General features: G+C 36.2%; 3 protein-coding genes across 15 annotated transcripts; 1 reads left to right on the top strand and 2 right to left on the bottom strand.

Annotated features, from left to right (window-relative positions):
• Positions 1-454: 454 nt before the first annotated feature.
• On the top strand, positions 455-8,318 carry LOC122298513 (tRNA pseudouridine synthase A). 3 transcript variants are annotated; one of them, XM_043108294.1, is made up of 9 exons: positions 455-788; positions 897-1,005; positions 1,287-1,388; positions 1,989-2,134; positions 4,677-4,768; positions 4,941-5,281; positions 6,239-6,302; positions 6,920-6,982; positions 7,706-8,318. In XM_043108294.1, exons 1-9 carry the CDS (start codon positions 737-739, stop codon positions 7,895-7,897), a joined length of 1,161 nt encoding a protein of 386 aa, XP_042964228.1. In that variant the 5' UTR covers positions 455-736; the 3' UTR covers positions 7,898-8,318. The 3 variants fall into 3 exon arrangements, with proteins under 3 accessions (XP_042964228.1, XP_042964229.1, XP_042964227.1); XM_043108293.1 differs by having other exon boundaries at positions 456-788; positions 1,207-1,388; XM_043108295.1 differs by lacking the exon at positions 6,239-6,302 and having other exon boundaries at positions 1,207-1,388; positions 7,706-7,953.
• Positions 8,319-8,802: 484 nt separating this feature from the next.
• On the bottom strand, positions 8,803-20,959 carry LOC122298514 (pentatricopeptide repeat-containing protein At3g42630). Of its 2 annotated transcripts, none has more exons than XM_043108297.1 (3): positions 20,827-20,959; positions 11,258-11,392; positions 8,803-10,370 (listed from the first exon to the last, which is right to left on the bottom strand). In XM_043108297.1, exons 2-3 carry the CDS (start codon positions 11,387-11,389, stop codon positions 9,213-9,215), a joined length of 1,290 nt encoding a protein of 429 aa, XP_042964231.1. In that variant the 5' UTR covers positions 11,390-11,392; positions 20,827-20,959; the 3' UTR covers positions 8,803-9,212. The 2 variants fall into 2 exon arrangements, with proteins under 2 accessions (XP_042964231.1, XP_042964230.1); XM_043108296.1 differs by lacking the exon at positions 20,827-20,959 and adding an exon at positions 20,280-20,398.
• LOC122298512 (pentatricopeptide repeat-containing protein At3g61360) lies at positions 12,463-20,966 on the bottom strand. 10 transcript variants are annotated; one of them, XM_043108283.1, is made up of 5 exons: positions 20,827-20,842; positions 20,280-20,401; positions 17,291-17,506; positions 16,761-17,066; positions 12,463-14,299 (listed from the first exon to the last, which is right to left on the bottom strand). In XM_043108283.1, the coding sequence occupies exon 5, from the start codon at positions 14,206-14,208 to the stop codon at positions 12,658-12,660; it is 1,551 nt and encodes a 516-aa protein (XP_042964217.1). In that variant the 5' UTR covers positions 14,209-14,299; positions 16,761-17,066; positions 17,291-17,506; positions 20,280-20,401; positions 20,827-20,842; the 3' UTR covers positions 12,463-12,657. The 10 variants fall into 10 exon arrangements, with proteins under 10 accessions (XP_042964217.1, XP_042964216.1, XP_042964219.1 ...); XM_043108282.1 differs by lacking the exon at positions 20,280-20,401 and having other exon boundaries at positions 20,827-20,965; XM_043108285.1 differs by lacking the exon at positions 20,280-20,401 and having other exon boundaries at positions 17,291-17,478; positions 20,827-20,962.
• Positions 20,967-24,954: the final 3,988 nt, after the last annotated feature.

Raw genomic sequence — 24,954 nt, 5'->3', positions numbered from 1 at the left:
GAAATTATATTAATAAGGTCAAATGGGTTATGTGTGTTAATTTAACCAATTAAATGAAACAGGTTTAAATAAACCGTGTCGTGTTGATTTATTTTTAATTAATTATTAAATGGGTCAAAATGGGTGATATGACACAACCTATTATCTTTTTTTTTTATATATACACCCCGGACTGTTTGGGCCAACTTGCGCGCATCTTGATTAATTTTACAAGATTCTTAAATTAATAGTCAGGTAAATCTCAATTGACATTGAGGGGACTCGAACTCAAGGCTTAACCAACTTAACTACTCCTCAAATTAAAAATTTGACACGTTTACTTTTTATTTATTTTTATAAAGAGGTGGAGGTTTTGAATTTAAATTTTTCTATTTAAAGCATTGGGGCCATTAAATTCTTAGCCGAACACATTTAATTTAATAGTTCGAATTCGAATTAATTTATATAATTGAATATTCATTACTAGACGAGATGCCCGGAAAACAGGATTTGCCACACCTCGGGCCCTCCTTCGAGTTCGAACCCCTTTTCTTTGCGTACTCCCCGACATCAAACTCTTTCTTCGTAAACTCCTGACATGCATCAAACTCGCTTCACTTGCCGTCCGGTACCGTCCATGTTGTACTGACTGTAAGTACAAAAAAGGGTATGATAGCGTCCTGCAGAGTAAGTTTGGTTTCTCCCAGAGAAGGTATTCGGAGATTTGCGATGGAAAATCAAGCTCGGAACAAGGTTTATGTACATTATAACCATACCGATCCTTGCAGATATGAAAGGTGGACTGCCAGGTACTTCCCCTGTGATTTCATCATTTTATGGATCTTTAGATGTTTCTCAGCTGAGAAATCGCTTGAAGTTTGGGTTTTTATTTTTATTTTTATTTATTTATTGCCTAGGGAAAGCTACGAATTCATGCACACAAGGCCTTGGCAAGAAGTCGTCGATTTTTATTCAAATTCAGTCAACGGGCGCGCATCAATATTGTCCGCATTGTTTGGGATTGAGGTGGGTTGCTATTAGATTCTGATTTGTTGCAATAGTCAAAATTTGTTTTGATTGTCATTGTGGGATTATGCATTTTCGAATTCAAAGCTTGGAACTATTCCCTTTTGATTGATTGGGAGAGAATTATGCTGGTAATTGACTAATGATTATTTAATAGAATTAGTTAGTTTATATATTTATTCTACAGAACTTTCTCCACAGACACATAATGTTCATAATGATGCTGAAACTCTAGAGGTTTCTGATAAAACTGAATTGGAGAGTGTTTCCGCTGGAGATAGGACTGGGAGATGGGCAAGATTAACATTCCAAATTGTTCTTTCATATCACGGGGGTTCTTTTGATGGTTGGCAAAAGCAGCCTGGCTTGAACACTGTCCAGGGGTAAGTTGTTTTCCTTTTAACTTGCGCAATTTGGTCAAATTATTAGAACAGTGCAGAAATACTCCACGTGCCATTTATTTTTGGCTTTTGAGAAGAGGGTATTCCGTATTACATAACATGATGTTTAAACTGATTTTTTTAATGATTTTTGTTGGTCATTGCAATGCTTGTAGTCTTGCATAGTTTTTTGGGTTATAGGAACAAATGGAATCACCCCTTTTACTATGCCTTTTGTATTAGGAACTCTCCTCGATTCATCGCAGATAGAATGTATTTAGGTGTTTTTCTGTATACTCCCGGTGTACATGGCTTTTGCCTATCTCATTCATATCAATAATATTTATCTCTTACATATCAAAAAGAAAAAAAAAAGGTACTCTCCTCGAAAGTGGTGGTTTTCTGCCTCTGAAAGGGTTGACAACTTTTCATTCATTATTACGTAACAATGCTGCCTAATTTTTTGTTTTTGGGTGCTTCAATGTGCATTGCATTGAAGCTTTCTTCATAGAACTTTACAAAATGATTTGGAATCTGGAATCTGCTTTGCTGGCTCTCATCATTTTTATCATACTCTTTAGTACAGTTCTTTACTTTTGACAGTGTAATAGAAAGATCTCTTGCTAAATTTGTTGATGAGAATAAAGTACAATTGCTGAAAGACAAAGGTTTACCCGTAGAAGGCAGTGTTGTTGTTGCTGGGCGCACAGATAAGGGAGTCACAGCTCTTCAACAAGTTTGTGCTTTTTGTACGTTCTTACCTCATCTTCCCTGAATGTGGCATTCTTCTTATTCAGATGTCTTAATTTTTGGCACTCAAGTTGTTATTGATACATTAGTTATATAAAGGTTACTGTGTTGGCAGTTTACTTATCACACTCCAATTTCAAATTAATTTGAATTATTAAACGATTACAATGTGAAGTAGAAGCTAAGAATGGAGTTCCTATAATGTCGCCCTTAAAACATAAATTTAGTCTTAATAGTCTTTTTTATGATTTTCTCATAATGATTACTTGCTTGAAAACTATTGTTAATATAAGAGGGAGAATCAGAGGGAGGAACAAAGGGAATGGGGCTTCATGGCAGCATGCCTTGGAAGCCCTTGGTAGAATCTAAAGCTTGCAGGCACCTGGTGGTGCATGTTGTTGACCTTGATGCTGTGGACAGCTTTTCCACTGTTGTGTTCATTTTGTTGTGGTCATGGTGTTGGTTACTGCTGTTTATGCTGGATTTGCATGGCTGGTGCAGTGTATGCCTCACTCCTGTCAATGGGAAGCTTGAGCTTCTCCTTTCTTGCTTAGCTTTTTGTTCTCATTATTGGGATATGGTTGGATGGTTAGCCTACATGTGGAGCTGCTTTCTATTCATTTGGTTCAACTCCAGTAGTGTTTGTGTTTCTACTGAGTTGTGCTTGCACGAGCAGGTTCCCTGTGATGGGAATGCATGTTGGACATTAACTCAAAACTTTATGAGTGTACTTAGAAGTAGGAATAATTAAGCTTCAGCTTGAAAAGCATCATGGTTGTGTCTTGATGGTGCTTGAGATGTGCATCTCGTTGGTTGGGTTGTTTGAGGAGATGCTAAGCAATCCTAGTATGGCTCACGGACTGCTTCTTCCTTTTTTTTTTTCTTTTTTTTTTCCCCCCCTTTTTTTTCCGGATTTATTTCTTCATAGTAGGGTGGCAAGGGGGCTATGTGATGATATTTTTGGCAGGACTGGACTCACATGGATGCTGCCTAGGAGGGTGGTGGATCTTCTTGCATGGTAGATAGGCCTTACCTACATTCTGGCTATATGGATAATGGTTCCTTGATGCCTCATGAGTCATGTGGTGCATTTGGCTTGAAAGGAATGATCGGAGCTTTGCTGATAGGGAGGGCTCTTTTGATGAGCTTAGAAGTTTCTTTTTTCATGCCTTGTTTCTTTTGGCTTCTGTCATTGTACTCAATGTATCATTTTCTAGTTCCTAATTTGTAATAGGTGTTCCCTTTTGTATACTACTTGTGTACTTGGGCAATGCCTCTTTACTCGTTTTAATAAAACTTTATCTTATAAAAAAATGATGGTAAAGTTTAGGAGGAGTTGGGGTTTAGGTTTTATGATGGTAAAGGTATTTAAACGTTTGGGAATTCAGTGTTTCTGAAAAGAAAATGGAAAGGGTAGAATTTGGAGAAGATGTTAATATAGATGTTATTAATCCACTGTCCAATTCATCCAGTTTTTCTGAAGCCCTTCAAATGGAAAATACACTAGCGAGCCACATTATGTAGATGTTATTTCTTGATAAGCACATTTAAAATTTTTCCTCTATTTTTGGGGGATCAAGGTATGGCTCAGGCCTAGTATATCAATCCAAGAATTACGCCTCTTGGAGATAATGTTTGACCTTTTTGGGGACTTGTTTCTGAAAAGAAAATGGAAAGGGTAGAATTTGGAGAAGATGTTAATGTAGATGTTATTAATCCACTGTCCAATTCATCCAGTTTTTCTGAAGCCCTTCAAATGGAAAATACACTAGCAAGCCCACATTATTTAGATGTTATTTCTTGATAAGCACATTTAAAATTTTTCCTCTATTTTTGGGGGTTCAAGGTATGGCTCAGGCCTAGTATATCAATCCAAGAATTACGCCTCTTGGAGATAATGTTTGACCTTTATTGGGGACTAAGAAATAATAAAAAACGAAAAGTGACTGTAATCTTTCTCCTACAAATGTGTCCACTTAGGTGGGGCATCAGAGTTGTAACTCAGGCGTTGCCATTCTTTGATCAATATAATTATTTATTTATCAAAAAAAAAATCTTTCTCCTACAAATTTTCATTGCTTGCATCTATCTTTATCTCCTAACTTGTAATTACGCGTTTTGTTTTGTATAATTTTTGTGTACTTGGGCTACGCTTATTTACTTGGTTCAATAAAACTTTATATTACTCATAAAAAAAAAAATTCTCGTCGAAACATTCTTTCTTTGGTAGGAATGCTGTTGATTAAATCATGTAAATCTTTTTTTTTTTTTTTTATAGGTGATTAAATCATGTAAATCTTTGGGCAATGTTTGAGAAAAACATTCTTTCTTTGGTGTTCTACATTTTTGAAGCAATTGCTGTTTGATTGATTGTTCATGAGTAGGGAATTGGTCTTTTTTGATTGGAAGAACTTTATGTAGCTTTTTCCCCACAAGTAGCGTGGTTGGTTCCGGGACTCGGGAGATTAATAGTTATTTATTTTTGTCGGCTTTTCTCATTTTCACTCTGACTGTTGCTGACATTATACTTCTTATGCCTAGCTACTTGGAGAAAGGATATAAAATCTCGAGATATAGAAGAGGCCATCAACGGTGCAGTGCCGAGAAATCTTATTGTCAGATCTGTTTCTGAGGTAAAGTTTTGTTCTGATTTGACAGAAAACCAAGCTAATATTGGAAATGAAATTTGTATTTGTGATTTGATTTCTTCAGTATTTGGGGTGCTTGAAATTTGATCTTTGTTAGCATTGCACATCTCTCTCATTCAATACTAGTTGCACTTATATTGGGTGCTTCTTGCTGTAGGTCTCGCGCGCCTTCCATCCAAATTTCTCTGCCAAATGGAGGCATTATTTTTATATCCTTCCATTAAATGATTGGGAGGGTGGGGAGCAAGGTAGTGAGAGTGGGCAGGATGCTGAGAATTTTAGATGTAATGAAAATACGGATGAGCAGAGAATTGGATGCGATGAATGCAATGTGGACACTGTTAAAGACTTAATTAATGATTACAAGGATGAACATGAAAATGGGAAGAAACCACGAACATTCAGCATAATCAGGGTTAACCAACTTCTGCAGCAGCTAGAAGGAAAGCTATTGTCCTACAAGATGTTTGCACGTGATACCAAAGCTTCAAGAAACGTGTAAGCATTAAAAACTCAGGTTGTTCTTGGTTCTTTTGTTTCTGTGAAAGCTGGGGCTATTTGCATGTTTAAGGTCAGCAGTGGTGTTGGGTCATCTATTGAGAATACCTCACACTTAGACTTAATCAGATACAGATACTGTAGAAAAATAACCTCCTAGAATTATGATCATATCTTTTCTTTTCCTGCCACATGGCCTACATGCCCTCTTGACCAGTTTATACCCATGTTTTGGGCTACCTTGACCTATTAGCAGGAATAGCATGCCAATTGTAGCGTGTTTAGAAGTCTTGAGGATACAGGTAAGCTAAAAGAACGAGGAAAAAATGGTTTGGTTCTTTTTTCACTATAATGTGAACTGCATATTCTTTTTATAGAGAGTGGTGTTTGGGGGGTTTTTTTCTTTTTGTTTTTTTTTTTTTTTGGGGGGGGGGGGGGGGGGGATATAGTATCTTATTAGATTTACTGTTGGGTGGGACTTGGAATCTTCTTTTTTTGATAAGTAAAATCAAATTGTATCAATCAAAGAATAGGCATAGCCAAGTGTTACAAAGAAAGCCCTACTTTAGGTAGGGGCGAAATATACAAGGAAGTCATGAAAGGTTTGGGTGGGACTTGGAATCTTATCACACAATTGCATATGCATCTTAGTTTGGAAATGGTGTAGGTTCATAACATTTGATTCTCTGTTGCAATGAAAGTACATGTACAGGATTGCATCCATAACCTGATCCTGTCCTTGCCAAACTAAATTTGTTGATCTATTATTTAAATCCTCTTTGGATAATGTTATTGTATAAGCTTTAGAAGTCCCTCTTTTTTTTTAATGCACCTGACCTGATCTGAGTTTCTCAGGACTAACTTAAAAAAAAAAAAAAAAATGCTCTGTACTCGGAATAATTGAACAGATTGTATAGAATTGCTAGCATGTCTTCATCATTTTACCTTCTATTTCAGTGGTCCTCCAACACAGTGTTTTGTCTACCATGCTCGAGCTGCAGAAGTCCGCCTGCCCTGCTCTGTAGGTTTTTCCTACTTTGCCTTTTGTAATTTTATTTTGCCTTGAAAATTGTTTTGACAGAAATACAAATTTCATAAAAAAAACACAAAAGGCACAATCCAAGTACAAATTTTCCATTGAATCTTATTACCATTTTCTTGTCATTTCAATGTTGTTAGAGAAAGAGTGAAAAGAGGAAAATACAAGAGTGTGGCAGCTGGGTTGATGAGCTTTAAGTACACAATTATTATTCCAGTATGATGCAGTATAGAAGCATTCCAAATCACTGCTTGGGCTGAACTTGAAATACATTTTTGCTTGCCCACTCTGTATCTAATGTTTTTAAGCAAACTTCGATGGCTATTTTTACTTCTGTCTTCAGATTTTCTACTTTTTGTTCTTCTTTTTCCTCTTAGCTTTTATTTTTGTCATTTCAGTTTTATGTCAAGTTTGTCTTCTGCGCTTCAAATGTATTACTTGCCTTTTTTCATCGTTAGTTTTATAGAAATCTGATACTCCCATTAAATGATAGGACTTGGATACTCCATAATTTTGTTGCGTTTGGACTTGGTTGTGACATTTTAACCACTACACCTAATTTAGACATTCACATTGCTTGTACTGTTGTATTTTTGTAGGATCATGGGGAAGGAAGAAAGGTTATGTGTGTGGAGCTGGTTGCTAACCGCTTCTTACGCAAGGTAATTGTTTTACGTTATATCATGCTAAGAAATATTGTGGCAAAGTGCATGCACTGGGAAAGATTTTACTGAGAGGGTATCATAATTTCCTGTCATTGATTTCCTCTCCCATCATACTCTTAATAATCTGTTAAACCTTCCAACGATAACCTGAAATAAACACGTCAGACACATCAACATTGCTTTATGCAGATAAGTTACAGTAATGGGTAATTTTTCTGGTTTGAGATATAATTTAATCAAAGGTTCATAAAAACTAGAGTTTTTGTACAGACTCTTTTTGTGAAAATACGGGCTAATTGCAAAAGTTTCTAGTTTGTGAACTGATTCAAATTAAAGGTTCTAAAAAGCTTGGAGATTATTGCTACACTTTTGGGCCTGTCTCAAAATTACCCAGTTTTTTAGTTGAGGTCAGTTTACTAATTGGAAGAAACTCTAGCACAATAACAAATATCTGTAGTGAAAATGTGCCAATTCCTTGTGGCGGCCATGTTTGCTGCTTAAAGCTCAGTGAATTTTCCATGCTTTCTGGTTTCTAATCAGGTCATTTACTTCTTCTTTTTGCCCTTTTTCTTTCCATTTTTTAAAAAATTAGATTTTTCTTCATATTCATATCACCATTGGCCTGCCATGTTTTTGGTTATCTTGCTGAATGCTGGAAGTCTTGGGATTTGTTGCATCTCATTGTGACTGACTTGGTCGGCGGCTAACTGTAACTGTCAGATGGTTAGAGTGCTTGTGGCAACATCGGTAAGGGAAGCAGCTGCAGGTGCAGATGAGGATGCATTGATAAAGCTAATGGATGCTACTTGCAGACGTGCCACTGCTCCCCCAGCACCCCCTGATGGCCTATGTCTTGTTGATGTAGGATATGCAGAGTTTGATTCGCAATACTGTCTCATTCCAAAGGACTAAGTTTAGTGTCATTGCCACATGAATTTGGCTTTAAATCTGGATTAGTTGATACCATACACACATGCGCATTTGGTTGTAAGGGGAATTTCCTCTCTGGTGTATCGGGACACTGGGTTTCTGTATTTTAGATCTGCATAGTTGTGTTTTAGTCCTCTACTGCATTTTCTGGCTGTTGGCTGTGCTGTTTTGTATTGCAGATCTGTCTAGCCTGGATCCTCTTGGAGCACTGCAGATCTGCTACAACTTTTTGCCACAGCAAAGCCATGGCATGGAGCAAAATTTTGGTTTATAAGCATAGAAAGAAATTCAACCAATCTTTTCGAGTTTACTATTATTCCTGCTTCATCAATGAACATCAAGAGAAATGTATCATGCAGTACTTCTTAAAGAGTATGCTTATTGTTTTTTTTTTCTCTGCTTATTGGTTTTGCTTTATGAGTAAGGAAAACAGAGAGTTCTGAAACTTTTGGAAATAGAAAATTTCATCCTAAAAGACGATTTACCAGCATTACAAGGAAATTTCCAAAAAGAACAGAAACAAAATGAGGAGATGGTAGTACTTGTGTCATTTCTGAAGATACCTTTTCCACCATATACAACATTGACACCAAGCCAATTTTTCTTATTTTTCCTCTGAGAGAGAAAAAAAAAAAATCCAAGGTTTGGAACGGATAAAGGAGTATCAACCTCCTATCCTCGCCCAGAAAACTCCTTTTTTTCCCCATGGAATGCATGAGTTCTCACACAATTAATTACCAGCTTCGTTTGTTTTGTTCAAGAATCACATAAGTTGGTTTAAATAATAACAACTCTATACACAGATAATTGGACACCCAGATTTCACAGGGATGCTGCTATTCTATTCAAAATAATGAATGAGTTGGAAATGACTTGAAAGCTCAAAATTCCTTTCACGAATTTTGTTTTCATAATTTTATTATATCAAATTATCAAAACTACTCGGGGACATAAATATGCAGTGCCTAGGAAGACAAAATATATTGAGTGGAAATCTCCGATCTTGTAGGCGGCTGCAGGTTTTCCACTGATCTCAAAGTCCTATGTATCAAATAACTGAAATTAAGTATCTTTTTTGTATAAGAACTGCTACAGACACAAAGAGATTACACAAAAGTAAATTTACAAATTAACTTCATGAGATCCGTTAGATTTATTTTACGATAAAAATAACTTTACAATCTGATGTATCACATTAATTTGTGCTTTACTTTTATGTAATCTATTTTAGGCTAAAGTATTTTTCTTTTTTTACAACAGCTTGTTAAAATTCTATGAACAATCAGGCCAGCACTTGTCAATAATTCCAAAAGATTTGATCCCGCCGGCATTGTTTTTTGAGATATACTGCAATCAGTTTCCTGTAATTCCATTCCCTCGGACTTTTAAACTCCAAAAATGCCTCTGAGCTGGACTGAAAGTCCCCTTTACCCAAAACCTCAAACACAAATGGATCTGTTAATAGTAGTGGAGAATCATCCAAGTTCATTTTGTTCAAAGCAAAGTTTAAATTTCTCCCAAGTCCTTTATCAATATATGCATCAACAAAACAACCATAAGTCACAAGATCAGGGCTGATTTGTTCATGTCTCATGTGTTCAAGGCTAAGATGGAGATCCCATAACAAAGACATTCTTGAAAATGCGAGAGACCGGATATTAAATGTGTTGAGATCAGGATGAAACCCAGCTTCAACCATTCTCACAAATTCTCTCTGCAAGCTTTTCATTTTAAAATTGGCAGCATAGGATAGCAGCAGAAGGTTCCATAAGAGATTTCCGACATTAGTCCGAGCAAGACCCACATCTCTCAAGAACTCACCTAATTTGTAGAACTTCCTTTCCTTTATATATGCAAACGATATTGCCCTGATTCCTTCTTTTTCTAATAAAAGTCTAGACCTTTTAAGGCGACCGTAGGCATTCTCCATCTCTCTCAGAGAACCAAAGATACTATAATATCTAATAAAGGCATTACCAGTGGAAGAATCTATAATATAACCCCTAGAAACCATTTTCTTCAAAGTATTTTCCATCAATTCAAGCTGTCCTCCTTTTCCGAAGCATGAAATAGCCAGTGAGTAAACTTCAGGTAACAAATTAAAATCTCTTGAACTTACCTGATCCACAATTTTGGCTACATCATCAAACTGTTCCATCTTCCCATATGCATCAAATAGCTCTGAGACTATTTGAATACTTGGCACAAAAGAACTATTTATTATTTCCTCCCAAATTGCCTGTGCTTGCTGAATAAGGCCATTACCCGCATAGCATAGCATCAGAGCTGACAATGTAGAGGTGCCAGGCAGAAAACCTTCAGATTTCATCTCAAGTAAAAGCTCTTGAGCTAGATGAGGCATTCTTTTTCGACTCAAGGCTTGTACTAATGCAGCACAAGCTGCATCACTGTTCTTTTGATCAAAACCTCGATCTTGCTTCCACTGCAGGATTATCTGTTCAAAAGCACACCCAATTGTCAAAAAGGAACCCACAAAAGCCCGATCTTTAAATAGTTTTTAAATATTTCACAAACAATAATAGTCCAAATGCTATCTAAATCCATCAAGAAAAGGGGAAAAAAAAAAAAAAAATCAGCTAAGCTAATAAATCTGCAAAATGTGCACTCACAAAACAGTTGTAAAACAATGTCAAATACTCAGGGGATCCGCTGTTTAATACAGGCTGGTTATGATAAGTTAAGACGAGATTTGTTGAATTGATGCATGATATTTCATATGGCACTAGTGCTTACACAGCTAGATCATTTTCTCATAACGAAGCACATCAAATCATTTTAAGAGTTTTCACAACTGCCTGTAATGAATAAACTCTGGAAAAATATATTCCCTCTCGAGGAAAAGATTGATTGCCCACCAAAAGAAATATCGGACTTAGTGGAAATAAAACAAATTACAGTTACATGGAAAAACACTACAAAACATCTTCACATGACTCCGCTTAAAGCGAAGCCCTCGAATCATTCCACAAACCAATATTTAGTTTCAAGCGATAAATGTTTAATATTGTTTTTTTGTTTCTGACAACATTAAATAGACTAAGAAAATGATGCAAAACAAATAGCGGAATATTATATGTCTTCCCGCTAATGTAGAAAGTCAAAATAAAAGCCAGCAGATACAGTTGGCCATATACTTCATCATACTAAATCCCCAGCATGGTTACACGCTGAAATTTATAAGGAAAAAAACACATCTTAAACCCCCATATGTATTCTACAGTTTACAAGACCATAGAATTACCAAGACCCAATAAAGCATTAGAGATCAGAAGTTTCTACATAAAAGAGAATCTTGCCATTTACTACGCTGAACATGCATACCTTGCGAGCTAAAGCTCGATTTTCTGAGTCTCTCCAACGGCAGAGAACATTTGGACGAACCATCTTCAAAGTAGGCCTAAGGCGTGGAGGAGGAAGTGTAGGCGTAGCAGCGAGAAGAGACTGAATTTCCATTGGCTGAGCAAGAGAGAAGCAGTGTCAAGAGAGAATGGATGTGTTGGAGAGGAAAGCAGCGCCCACTCGGCCCAATAAGACAAACAATGGTTTAACCCAACATGTGCCATATATAATCAAATTTATTGTCGTACTAAATATAAAGTTAAAAAATTATTAATTTTAAAGAGGAGTGTTCCGGTCTAAAGAAATTATATAAAAATGATTTTATAATTTGACATATTTTTAAGTAATTTATTAAATTTATTTTATAATAAAAATAATTTTATAATTTAACTAACTATTTCAAATTCCGTTATTTTATATAATTTTTTTATGGTTAGAATATTTTCTTTTTTTAAATATTCAAATCCGTACTCATATCAATTGATATATTGTATTTTAAGTTATTTTTATTCAATTAATTGACAGATTTATTCCGTTTAAAGTGTGTTACATCAACTAATATGATTAAAGATGATAAAATTCAAAATAATGAATAATATTACTCCTTATATTTATTACTGTATTCTATGAAAAATATGTATGAGTACAATATCAAGTGAAAACCCTTTTTTTTTTTTTTTTTTTCGGTGTGTTTTTCTTCACAATAATAAAGAGGATGTTATCAAGGGCTTTAACTAAGAATCTTAGAGCCTATCTCTTCAATGGGAATCAATGGGTTGGTGACTCGTATGATATATAATAGAGTAATTCTTTATTCAGGCTGACTGATTTTTAGGATCAATAACTTAAATAGAAAATAATTTAAACTATGTAAATTATTTCTCCATGTAATATTTATTTGCTCAGTGGGAAGAGGCAAAAAAAGAACTAAAAATAAATAAAAGACTTCTTTAACAAAGCCAAGATGACCCATTTACACTATTCAAGTTTTCTTTTTCTTTATATATATATGTGGGTGTTTGGGCCAACTCTTGCTCAATTCGACTAATTCCACGAGACCCTGAAGTTAATGACCAGGTAAACCTCTAGGGGCCCTAAGAGGACTCGAACTGGTGACCATTAGGAATAAAATCCAAAACCTGACCAATTAAACTACCCCTCAGGGTTCACTATTCAAGTTTTCATGATGGGCAAGTAATGAAATTTTCTTCTATTGTAAAATTTTGAGGGAGATTCATATACAAGTCCAAGGTGGAAACTCATGTGATCTAATGATTTCTCCAAAGATGTTGCAAGATAATACTCACCTACTAGTTTGAGGCATATATGCAGTAACTTATTTTTATGGATCATGACAAGTATATGCTCTAAAATAAACCTTATTACTTAAAATCTGTTGATGCAGCAATACAAACAGCATGCCCTTTTGATGGGGGCAAAACATCTTGTAATTTTTTCATCATCTGGTGGAGTGTACTCAACTTGTCCATCTCACCTGTCTGCAGTAGAGATCTTTCCAACATGCGAGACACTGCCTCGCTTATATGCCTCCCTCTCTCCAACACTTGTTTGGAGCAGTCAAATGCTTCTTGCACCCTCCCGCGGGAACATAGTCCTGTCACCAAAAGATCTAATGCATGGCCATGAGGACAATAGCCATTTTTTACAAGGTAATTCCACAGATTCAAACCCAAATCAAGCCGGCTATTCTCACAGAAAATCTTCAATAACATAACCACTGTTCGTGTTTGGGGCACAAAATTTCTCTCAACCATCTTGTGGTATAGCTCAGAAACGCTCTCAATGCCATTTGACCTCATCAATCCTAAGAAAATGATATGATAGGTCATACTATCATGCTCAAAATTATTCTCTTCCATCTCATTCATCAAAGATACAGCAGAATTCACATCTTTCGATCTAACAAGGGAACTCATCAAAGCATTGTAAGCCCCAGTATCAGGTTGCAAGTTTCTCAAAGTAATTTCTTCAAATAATTGCTGTGCCTTGATTGTATTTTGAACAATCCCAGCTCCATGAATCAGAGTAGTAATTGTTTCTAAAGTAGGGAAGCAATTCACCTGTTCCATTTCTTCAAAGAGTCTCAAAGCATCACCAAAGCAACCTTTCTTACAGTAAGCATCGATTCTAATATTATAAGTTATACTATTTGGCTTAAAGCCTCTCTGAACCATTTCATGGTAGAGTAATTCTACTGCAGTAACATCACCCGCTTCCTTGAACCCCAGGAGTAAGATATTCATGGTCTTGCTATTGGGTGGAAATCGCGAATGCATCTTTAGGAACACTGACCGTGCCTCCTTCATCTGCCTCTGCGTGCAAAATGCTTTAAGTAGTACATTGAACTCATCAGTATTAAACTTCCTGCCAACAAATATATCATTCTCCATTCTCAGAAATGCATCCAGGGTATCTTCAAAAGATTGGAACTTTGCAATTTTTGACAACATGATACTCATTGACTTGAGGGTAAGCAAGGAAGGATGTCTCCGTTGGATTTCTTCCATCAGTTCCCAAGCTTTATCAAAGTATCGCATCCGTGCAAGGATGTGGAGCGTTTTTTCAAAAGCATCTGCACTTGGACAGAACTGTGAATCGTGGAGGCAAAATTTGAAGAATTCAAGTGCTTTGAGACCATTGGAGTGGGCTGCAAAGAGGCGACCCAGAACATTCTCCATAAAGGTGTTGGAAAGGACATTGAGAGGAATGAATTGGCGAAGGGTGGGATGAAGTGGTTGATCAGGAAATGGATGGTCGTTAATTATTCTGACTATGCTGTTGATTCCAATTTTATCTTCTGTGGATATATTTGAGCAATTGGATGATATGAAAGCAACACTCAGCAAAGAGGTGAGCTTCTGAGGTAAGTGAGAGATTTGGTTAGATCTCTTTTGTCTCATCCAAAGGAGCATCCTCTCTTTCGAGAGAGTAAATTAGCAACAGCAACTCCTCCAGCACTTGCAGTTCTATTTGTAGTGGCAATGCTTCAATGAACTCAATACTCTGGTTATCCAAACAAAAAGGAGTAAGATATAAGAGTGGGAACGTGCAAGTTTAACAATTATTAGGGTAAGAAAACATGCTATAAGACCAATGGGGACCTAGCTCATCACTATGCTCTTCTCTCTCTCTCTCCAATAACAAATATCCATAAAGGGTAATTAACAAGTGCAGGTGGGTTCTGGGAATGGTGGTTTTGTAACATCCAGACCCCAAAAGTGTGATTTTATCATTATTATTATTATTATCGTTATTTTTATCAGATATGTTGTGAGAGGGTATTTTGTTTTGAATAGGATTCATCTTCTGATAACTATACGCCCCTTTTAATTCTGTGTTTGATTTCCTAGTCAGAAACTAACCCAATTTAAAAAACTCTTATCCTCTCAGTGTTTCTTTCCTTGTAGGAGTAGTTTCCCAAAGTCTAGTAAAATTCAAACCCCTCCAGATAACAAACTAACCCAATTTAAAAAACTCCCCTATGCTGCACGGCTCATTGTTTTCTCGTTGGTAACGTAAAGTAGATTCTCTTTATTTCTTTGTTTAAGCCTTTCCCAAAATGCCATGCATTATTACTGGTTTTCGACAAATGCCCTTAAAACCCTTATATTGGTAAGCTTCTGTAAATGCCTCTTTAGGGTAGGTTTGGTAGCTAAGATGAGATACAAAATTTTCATATCAAATTCTCACATAAAATATAATAAACAATTCAACCTTTTCAAATTCCAAAACAATAATAATATTAAAAAATAATATTTTATTCAACTTTTAACTTTCATTTAAAACCAAAAATTCTCATCTCATCATCCAAACTTAAAGTACTTTCTACGTAATTACATCTTTGCCTTTAGGTGTCTTATCACAGATTTGTGTTTTAAATTGTACTGTACGTGGGCTGATTTCTCACTTTGGCCTTGGGCTTCCCTATTTTTAAGAGGGCTGCTTTCACAAACCAGGATGTTGTTCTAAATAGGCTGATTTTTTCAAGTGGGTTGACTTCATGTGGACTCAATGTTTAAATTGGGCTGACTGTGTTTACAGAAACTGTTTTAATAACATTAAATGGGTGGTTTTCTTGGGCTGGACTGAAAATTTAAGTAAGATAAAGTTTTACAACTTACTTTTATAAAAAGTACTTATTGGATTGAAAGTATATTTTATTGTATACTGTTAAGCCTATTATTTTAGTTAATATTCCAATTGACTTTTTAACTAGATTTTTATAAAATTATTTTTTTGATAGTTAATAAGAATTTTATTACCAAGCATAATTTTAATAGATTTTTATAAATGATTAAGTTATATTTTTAAATAGAAGTTAAGGAATATGTACTTATTAAAAAAAAAGGAGTTAAGGAATATGTTATGAATTTTGAATAATATTATTATTTAGTAATCTTAGTATAGTCAAATTATCTCTATATATGATTTAAGAGTATGCCATGTTATGCTATGCCATCTACAAGTATATGCCATGCTAGAAAAGTTCATGAAATTCAATAAGTTCTCACGCATTAAGAAAGATAAGATGTTTAAGGGTGACACGGACCTAAGCGTGTTCACCACAAGCTATGTTAAGACGATGCCACAGATCTAAGCATGGTTCACCATATGTTAAGTGAAACACGGACCTAAGCGTGTTTTACTCTAAGTTATGTTAAAGGACACGGACCTAAGTTATGTTAAGGGTGACACAAACCTAAGCGTGTTCGTCATAAGTTATGTTCAGGGTGACATGGACCTAAGCGTGTTCACCACAAGTTATGCAGTGACACGGACTCAAGCGTGGTTCACCTTATGTTAAGTGAAACACAGACTCAAAGTCCATGTTTCACTCCATGCTATGACAAGTTATGAGGTGCCACAGACTCAAGTATGGTTCACCATATAATAAGTGAAAGACAGGATAAACAAGAACTCTATGCGTTCACGTTATATGTTTGCCATGATTATGTATGTTTCCGCTCAAGTTGATGATGAATAGACATGCTATAAGAATCTGTAAATGATATATGCATGCTTGAAGAGTTTTCCAAAAAAAAATTAAGTTTATGCTAAGTTATATTTTACGGTATGATGTGCTATTTACTGAGTATTCAACTCATTTTTGTTTATTTCTCTATTTTCTCCTACGTTTAACTATCACAAATGATGATTGTGAGGACGTAAAGCTAGAGGGCCAGGAGTAGATCAAGAGCAAGGACTTAATTTTCTTTTACGTTAGTTGAATAAAAAGTCAAATATAGGTTTAATTTATGTTTTTTACTTTATATTTTCAGTTTCACGTTTCAAAAACAATTATGTTCTGATTAGTTTGATGTTTTCCATAAATGAGGTATTTCAGGATATGAATCTCTTTATGGGGCATTATGTTATGTATGTTAGTAATATCTCTAACCTACGGGAAATGGGTGTTACAGGTTTGGATGTGTGGGAAGAAGATAATAGAATGTACGTGTTATACCTTCTTATCCTGTAAGTGCTTCACTAGTGCCGAAGGTCATATTCTCAGCCAGTCTTCCTTCACGTTCTCAGCCGAAGGTTAGATGGTGGGCTTGAGTCTACGATGGGTTTGGGTCTGCAATGAGTTCTCAGCCAGTACTATTTGTGTGAGGCTTCTGCAGAGATGGCTTTTTGTTTTGGTATTTCTGTTTCCACAATTTTTTTCAATGTCACTGCCGTGTGGAGGGTGTGCCAGGTGTGTTAAATATTGGCACTACAGTGTAGCTCCTCTCATGCCGCCTCCTCATACATTGAGCACACAAGGTAGCTGTAAGCACAACAAGAACAACAATATTACGAAACTTATGGCAGTGTGCTCTTCCATTCTTCGAAAAAAGCATTTCAAAAAAAAAAATAAATACTGAAATTCCTCGAGCTTTTTGGAGGAAAATTTCTCAAAAACAAAAACCGGAAATTCTTCGAGTTTCTTTCATTCTCCTCCAAGACATGTATAATTTTCAGAAGCAATAACAGAAAATTACACCAAATTACCTCTCAGATCACTTGATTTCATCCCAAATTGAAGTACTCGATGTAGTCTTGGCCATCTCTCTCTCTCAATACTCAATACTCAATACTGGAGAACTGACAGGAAGGTCGACCTTGACTTCGATTCTCCTCCTTCCATGATCTAATCAGCCAAATTGACATGATAGCCTAAGCTTTTATATTGAACTGGTCTGTAGGATCCGGTGATAGAAAGTGAACCTATTGTATGATCAAATGTACAAAGACACACTAGATTACCCAATTTACGCTCTAAAAATTAAAATACATAAATCAGAATTTATATATAAAAAAATAGAGGTGATTGTATTTGTATGGGCCAGGAATCCATTGGCCGTTGATTCAACTGGATCTAGTGATGGTGAAATTTTGGCTAGTTGAAGGCAGAGTTTTGAATTCTGTTCCCGTTGAGGTACTGGAATGGAATATTTCAGTATCAGTCCGTTTCGGTGTACAGTTTTGGGATAGTCATTATATGGATATTCTATATATAAATAAAAAAAAAATTATATATATATTTTGATTGGCACCGAGTGTCCGGAACAGCGTCTCGACTAATCCCAGGGATGCACAGGCCTTTGGTAAGGAGTTTCCCGCAAGTGCACCTCGGGAAGTTCAAGGGAAAAATCCCCCAGTTTGATGACCCCTAGAGATTGTTTGCACCAAATGGGATTTGAACCTTAAACCTATGGGGAGCATAACCCCCAAGCCCAATACCTTTCTTTATCACTTGAGCCACCCTAGGGGAATAAAAAATTATATATATAGAAAAACTAAATTCTAAAATAACATCAATACAAGTTTTAAAAACATAAAAATTCTCATGCACAAGTCAAATCAAACATAAAAAAGTCATGAAATCACATACAAAAAAATCAAATTTTCTGGTCAGTTTGCCCTTGCCAAGGACCGCGTGCATGGTACTGAAAAAGTCTGATTTCTTTTTGTTATTACCACTATGGGTTTTTTCCCTCATTTTCATTCTAAAAACTAATTGATGGAATGCTTTCAAAAAAAAAAAAAAAAGTGACCATGCAATAAGATGAGAAGAAAAGAGAATAAGAATGTAAAGGATACAGAAAATACAGGAAAAAAATTGACACGGCTAGTTATCATGGGTTGTAATAGAGAAGAAGTATTGACAAACCATGGCTGAAAAGGGAATGAAAATTTCAGACACACCTGAACTTGACAAGATTGGAAAATGGGTCAAACTGGCCCTACCCCAAATTAAATAACATAAATCCCCTTTAATTTGCTATGGAGCTTATCTGGACTCTTATTGCAACCAACAAACTGCAGAACCCTTTCTTTCCTGTAAATGATAACTTATATTGTTGTGTGATCAGTAACTCACTTTCTCCATTCCGGGGAGGGGATAGGGAGCAAAACCACTTCATAAAGTGCTCATGAGGAGAAACCTCTACCTTGGTACCGAATCAAGATGTACAGCTTACACCTAAGAGATTAGTAAATTCATCAAAATAAATTTGACTTTGAAACAGAGAGAACTCAAAATAAATTCAGGGGAGATGTTTGGTGTGGCTGGGTGTGGGATCAAGGATTAAATTCAGGGGAGATGTTTGGTGTGGCAATAGGGCTTTACAAGACCTGTATCCCTCCCTTTTCCAGATTGCAAGGGACAAGGATGCTGCAGTGTCAGAGATCATGGAGATCTCAGGGGGACAGATACTTTGGAACATTAATTTTAGTAGGGCGGCACATGATTGGGAAATAAGCAGCTTTGCAGACATCTATGGACTCTTGTACTCCATAAGACCAAACAGGCAACAAGAGGATGTTATGTGGTGGACTCTAGCAAGCAAAGGTACTTTTTCCGTTCGTTCTTTCTATAAGGCCCTGACCCAAGAGCCCAATACTCAGTACCCTTGGAGGAAGATCTGGAGACACAAGGCCCCTCCCAAGTTTCTTTCTTTGTATGGACTGCTTCTTTGGGAACGATTCTCACCACTGATAACTTAAGAAAAATGAGGATTATCATTGCAGATTGGTGTTGCATGTGCAGAGGAGGGGAAGAGTCGGTAGAGCATCTACTTTTGCATCGTGATACAGCTAGGATTCTATGGAATGAGGTTTTTGCTCGAATGTATATGGCCTAGGTTATGCCGAAGACAGTGGAGGCAATTCTGGCCAGCTGGTCAAACATAAGAGGCAGGCAACCAATTAAAGAAATTTGGAAGATGATCCTTCTATGCATTATGTGGTGTCTGTGGCAGGAGCGCAATGAGCGGACTTTTGAAGATCAAGAGAGATGAGCTTAAACTTTTATTTTTTAGAACTCTTTGTAATTGGGCTATTGTTGTAGATTTTAACGGCATGGCCTTTCATGATTTTCTTGTCTCTAATGTGCCTACCTAGTTAGGGCATTAGAGTTGTGAACTGACCTTGCCATTCTTTGATCAATATATTTTATTTCTTTATAAAAAAAAAAAAATCAACAGCATATCAACATAAAAAAAAGGAAATTAAGACTTGATCTGTGATCAACTAAAATCTAGATTGCAGAAAAGCACAAGTGAGCACACGAATTTGGATATTTTTCCAAGATTTCTCTGGTCTTATATAACTTCTATGGTTTACATCATGCTGGAAGAAGGTTTTCATTTGAAATGCGCAGAGAGAGATGGAAGAAGGTAATTTCAGTACCATACACACAGTCCTTGGCAAGGGCAAAATGACCAGAAAATGGACCCTTCACCAGTAATAAATTCCGTTGAAAATTGTGGGATACAAAACCAAAATGCTCAATTTAAAAATCGTGCCAGTTTAATGAACAAATTCCAGCCTACAGTAACTAGTCATGACTCCATTTGAACAAAAATACTTGCAGTAGAGCTTCTCCCCGACGATAACATACATACATACATACATAAAATGCACAACGAAATGCTAAGAAAAGTTAATCCGAAAATTCATAAAAAAAATACAATCGTTCGGGGAGTGAGGAAAAGACCTGTAGAAATTTGTCTGGTTCCTCGACAAAGACTGTGGAAGAAAGACGGAAGAGCCACGAGACTCGAGCCGCAACGGTGTTTTGGAAGTGGCGTCAGCGTCGATCGTCGAAGTGTAGAGACACTGGAGGATGGAGAGAGAATGACAGGGAGCAAAAAATGAGAGAGGTTATAGAACTTAGGGATTTGATTTCGCAGGGAAGGGAGAGAACGGGTGAAGTCTAACCGGAAGTGGAATTACGGTTTATTCCCTCTGTTTCCAAGTTATTTACGGAAATGATATTCAAGTAAGGATCAGAAATCAATCTCATAGACATCCAAATGATTATCCAATATCCATACACATAAACGAACTAAATTCCCAAAAATAGATGAAAAAACAAAGACAAAGAAAGACCACCTCCTATATATCCCTGCATATCTTCCACAGTTTACCAGAATATAGAAATCTCAGGATTTTCAGTACCCAATAAAGCGTTAAAGATCAGAGCAGTTTCAAGTTCCCACAGAAATCAAAATGGTACCATTTTCCAAGCTAAACATGCATACCTTTGAGAGCGAGCTAAAACTCGATTCTTTCAATCTCTCCGATGGCACAAAACGGCGGGACGGCTCGTCTTCGAAGGATGTCTAAGGCACGAAGGAGGGAGTCTAGCCGCAGCAGCTAGAAGAGACAGCATTTCCATTCGAAATTGCCATTAGAGAGGGAGTAGCAGAGTGAATAGAGTAGGGATGGCGTGGAGGGGTTCGGAGAGGAAAGCAGGGCCTTATTCAACCCAATAAGACATCTACAGGGCTAACCCAATATTGTAAGGCCCAATAGGCCTTTGTCACAGACCCAAATTATAATTTAAAAAAGCCCATTAAGGACCATTTTCTTTAACCAAATTTTCTTCCGGGAGAAGAAAAACTTGTTCACATTCAGTCCCCTTTTATATAACCTGTTAATAGCATCGTCTTCCCATTAAAAAATAAATTAAATAAACAAAATAAATTATAATTGACATTAGTATCTATATTAATGGTACGTATTTTCTTTCAGATACACATTGATAGGAGAAGGAAGCCTGGAATGTCGACAAGTATCTCTTATTGAATTGCTCATTTAATGAAAATTCTCAATATTATATCTCGAAGAGAACTCGAACTTCCACTCTTTTTAGCACGAGATTTTGAGTCTCGCTTTGTGAAATAGGAGATTAGCCAATTAGAGATTAGTGGGTTCCTTCCCTTGATAGCATAAAAAGCCATGACAAAAGATCATTTTCACCATGACATTGGTATCCATGTCAAAAGAGCTCAAAATCCAAATCATTTAATTGGGAGTTTGTGAAACTAGCCAAGGTTGATGGGGTCCCTCCATTGACAACATAAAAGCCATGACAAGGGAAGAAAGACATGTCCTATAGGTGAAGAAAGTGCCATAAATATGGTTCCAAGTTGTTTAAGGACCACCAATTAAAGTGGCATTGCTTCCCTTAGATAGAGATGCTCAACCCCTTCGAATATGTGGTCTTTTGTGGTAGGGCACCTGGCAGGACTAACCAACATAATTCAGGTAGTTGTGGTACTTCATTGGCAAAATAAATTGAATAATGCTATTCCCACAGCTAGTAGCTCCCAACAGAAAGCTACCGTTGGGAATTTTTTTTTTTTTTTTACTTCGTGATGAATGAAGTATTTTTTAATAATATTGTGAAAAAATATTTATAAAAAAACACACACACACGAATATAACTGGAGGTAGCTCCCAGCGGTGGCTGTACTGCCACCCAAATAAATTGTAGCCCTGGACCACAATCATATTATGATATTCTAGGCCTAGAATCAAATCTTTTTTACTTTTCTTTTTCTCTTGGAATTCATCTATGATGATGGAGTATCAAACTCTTTCCCATTGTCCAAAAGAATCTATTATTGGTTAGAAAAAGGTGAATGAGATCTGGTCTCCTATTGAAGAACAGGAGCAATGATGCATGTTCTTTGACAGAGAGCAAACAAAAGAGTGGAGCCTTTCGGCTTAGTTAGTGACCACCCAAAAATAATTAAAGAAATCAATTAATTTCCTATATTTTAGATTCTTAGTTGAAACCAGCCTTCTTGTGTTTGCCTTTTTTTTTTAAATAATAGCCATTTTGAGAGCACTAGCATTGAACTCATTAAATTTATTTTCAAAATTTGATGAAAAGTACACATTTTTTATAAATCCAAAACCTTCATATCTGTAATTCTACATTGGATTAACCATTAAATTCATCAAAATAATAATATAATATTATTTTTTTAATAATAATATTTTTAATTTTTTTCTTCATATTTTGTAATTATACTAAACCATATGGACATTAATAGTTTAATTTAGTACTTAAATAATTGATTCCTAACTAATTTAGAATAAAATAAAATAAAACCATTACCTATTAAAATTAGAATAAAATATTAGTTTGAATGTAGAATAGTAGACCTTCAAATTGGAAGAGTAACAATTATTATAACTCAAACCTTCCCAAATACCTATTTGATGAATCCAATGTAGGTTTATTTTAAGTAAATTTATCAAAATTTAAAAATGCATTAGCTTTTAATGAAGTCAATGCTAGTGCTTTGAGAATGAGTGTAGCACTCTACCAGCTTGGAGTCTTTGGCTTTCTGTTATTAGGACTTCATAAAACTCTCTTTGGACTAATGCTACCAAAGAAGAGAAAGTTAGCAGCACCACATGTCACTATTAATACAATTTGGAGCTATGTTAAGAGTCTAATGGTTGATATAAAAGTTTTAAAACTGTTTGATGCTAATTGAGTTGAATTTTAAACTTTTAGAATTTTAAATTTTGACCAGATGTCTATGGAGACCCATCTTATACAATACAAATTAACTTGATGTTGTCAAGTCCATATATCATACGAAGATATTTCGATGTAATTTCTATATCTCCCTTTCATGACTCAAACTCACGACATACGAAGATATTTCGATGTAATTTCTATATCACTCCATTCCGTGACTCAGACTCACGACATAACGTATGTATTACGATATCAATTATTACAAACCTAACCATTGATACAAAAATCTTAGAACTTGGCCAATCCTTAACCCTTCAAGTTCAAGATTTTAAAAATCCAAAACCTCACGCAATAGGGAATTAATAGAAGGGTGGTGTTACTCTCACTGCTGGGGCTCCTGCTAGTACAATTTTATGCGTTCTTTTTTTTTTTTTAATTTTTACATGTATTTTTTTAACATTTTTAACTATTGCTTTTTAAAAAAATCACAACATCATTAAAAAATACTCTCTTAATCACGAAATAAAAAAAATTTAAAAAAAATCCCAAAGTGGGAAGCTAGCATTATTCTTAAGAGTTTTACTATATACAAACAAAATTGCGTACTAATTTGCGTACTAATACTGATTCCTTCATACTTAAATTTTAAATTAGCACTATTTTCAATAAAATCTATTTTTTGTCCAATCACAATAGATTGGTGCACATATTAATACATAATTATACTTATGACCATATTTTTTCTATTTTTAATAGGAATAATACCAAAAATAGCAAGCTAGAGTCCTGGATCATGAGGCCATTGTTTGAACTGTGAAGAAAAATACATTTTCTGCATCCCACTCATTTTGAATCAGAAGTCCCCATGGAGGCCAGTGATTGAATTATTTCATGTAGCCCAATACTCCAAGCTAAGCTTTGGAAAAGTGAAATCTCATTTTGGTAATGGTCACTCTAGCTAAGTTGATTGGTTTCTTGGCATTTATTATCTGAAAGCGAAATCATTGCTGAATACTCTTTGTAAAAGTTTAAGGACCTCATAAATCAAGTGGCCTGTTCACATCAAAAATACAAACACAAACACAAATCTTGGACTTGCATGAGGTCTTAGATGTATGTGGTGCACCTACTGTTGTGAAAAACGATGACAATGAATTGAAAATAACACCGAATGAGAAAGAAAAATGATCACACACGCAATCACACACGACACAAGATGTACGTGGTTTGGCAAATTGCCTACGTCCACGGGAGCTGCAGAGGATTTTATTATTGAGGAATCACACTACAAGATGGGTCACAACACTGTTCATCCACAGTGTTTTCGTATCTGCTCTGTACAGACTTAAGAGGCAAAAAATCATATATATAGTTCAAACGGCGGAATCCCTAAATCGCATGTTCGCTCGAGCGGCGTGTCGAGCGCGCGTCGAGCGAACTTCCCTTCCGCATCCCGCTCGAGCTCACTGTCGAGCTGACGTCGAGCGTTCGACTCTGCCTGATTTCGCTCGAGCGGCCAATGCCTCCGCTCGAGTGAACTCCTCCTGCTCGAGCTCACTGTCGAGTTGACATCGAGCGTTCGACTCTGCCTGACTCCGCTCGAGCGGCCAATGACTCCGCTCGAGCGGTGTGGACCAGACTCCACAGTATTAAACAATTCTCCCACTTGGAGACTGGTACACTCGCTGTATCTCCGTCTTCCTCAAACATGATATCCTCCACCTCTGCGACTCACTGCTCCTGTCTTCATTCTAGAAGACCAACTGAAGTTGCGCACAACTTCAGTTTCTCAAGCGTAACACCCTTTGTCAACATATCAGCAGGGTTCTTGCTTCCACATATCTTCTCAAGTAACAACTGTCCGTCATCTAACAATGACCGTATGAAG

Source organism: Carya illinoinensis, chromosome 16, assembly GCF_018687715.1.
Source record: "Carya illinoinensis cultivar Pawnee chromosome 16, C.illinoinensisPawnee_v1, whole genome shotgun sequence".
Classification (NCBI taxonomy): Eukaryota; Viridiplantae; Streptophyta; class Magnoliopsida; order Fagales; family Juglandaceae; genus Carya; species Carya illinoinensis.
Note: the sequence above shows the minus strand (reverse complement) of the source record. Positions and strands in the feature narration are given on the sequence as shown.

Coding starts and splice junctions, on each gene's coding strand:
- LOC122298513 (XM_043108293.1), top strand. CDS start 649: ATGATAGCGTCCTGCAGAGTAAGTTTGGTTTCTCCCAGAGAAGGTATT. Junction 2,135..4,676: donor TCAACAAGTTTGTGCTTTTT/GTACGTTCTTAC, acceptor TCTTATGCCTAG/CTACTTGGAGAAAGGATATA. Junction 6,983..7,705: donor CTAACCGCTTCTTACGCAAG/GTAATTGTTTTA, acceptor TGTAACTGTCAG/ATGGTTAGAGTGCTTGTGGC.
- LOC122298514 (XM_043108297.1), bottom strand. CDS start 11,389: ATGGAAATTCAGTCTCTTCTCGCTGCTACGCCTACACTTCCTCCTCCA. Junction 10,371..11,257: donor ATCGAGCTTTAGCTCGCAAG/GTATGCATGTTC, acceptor GCTTTTGAACAG/ATAATCCTGCAGTGGAAGCA.
- LOC122298512 (XM_043108289.1), bottom strand. CDS start 14,208: ATGCTCCTTTGGATGAGACAAAAGAGATCTAACCAAATCTCTCACTTA.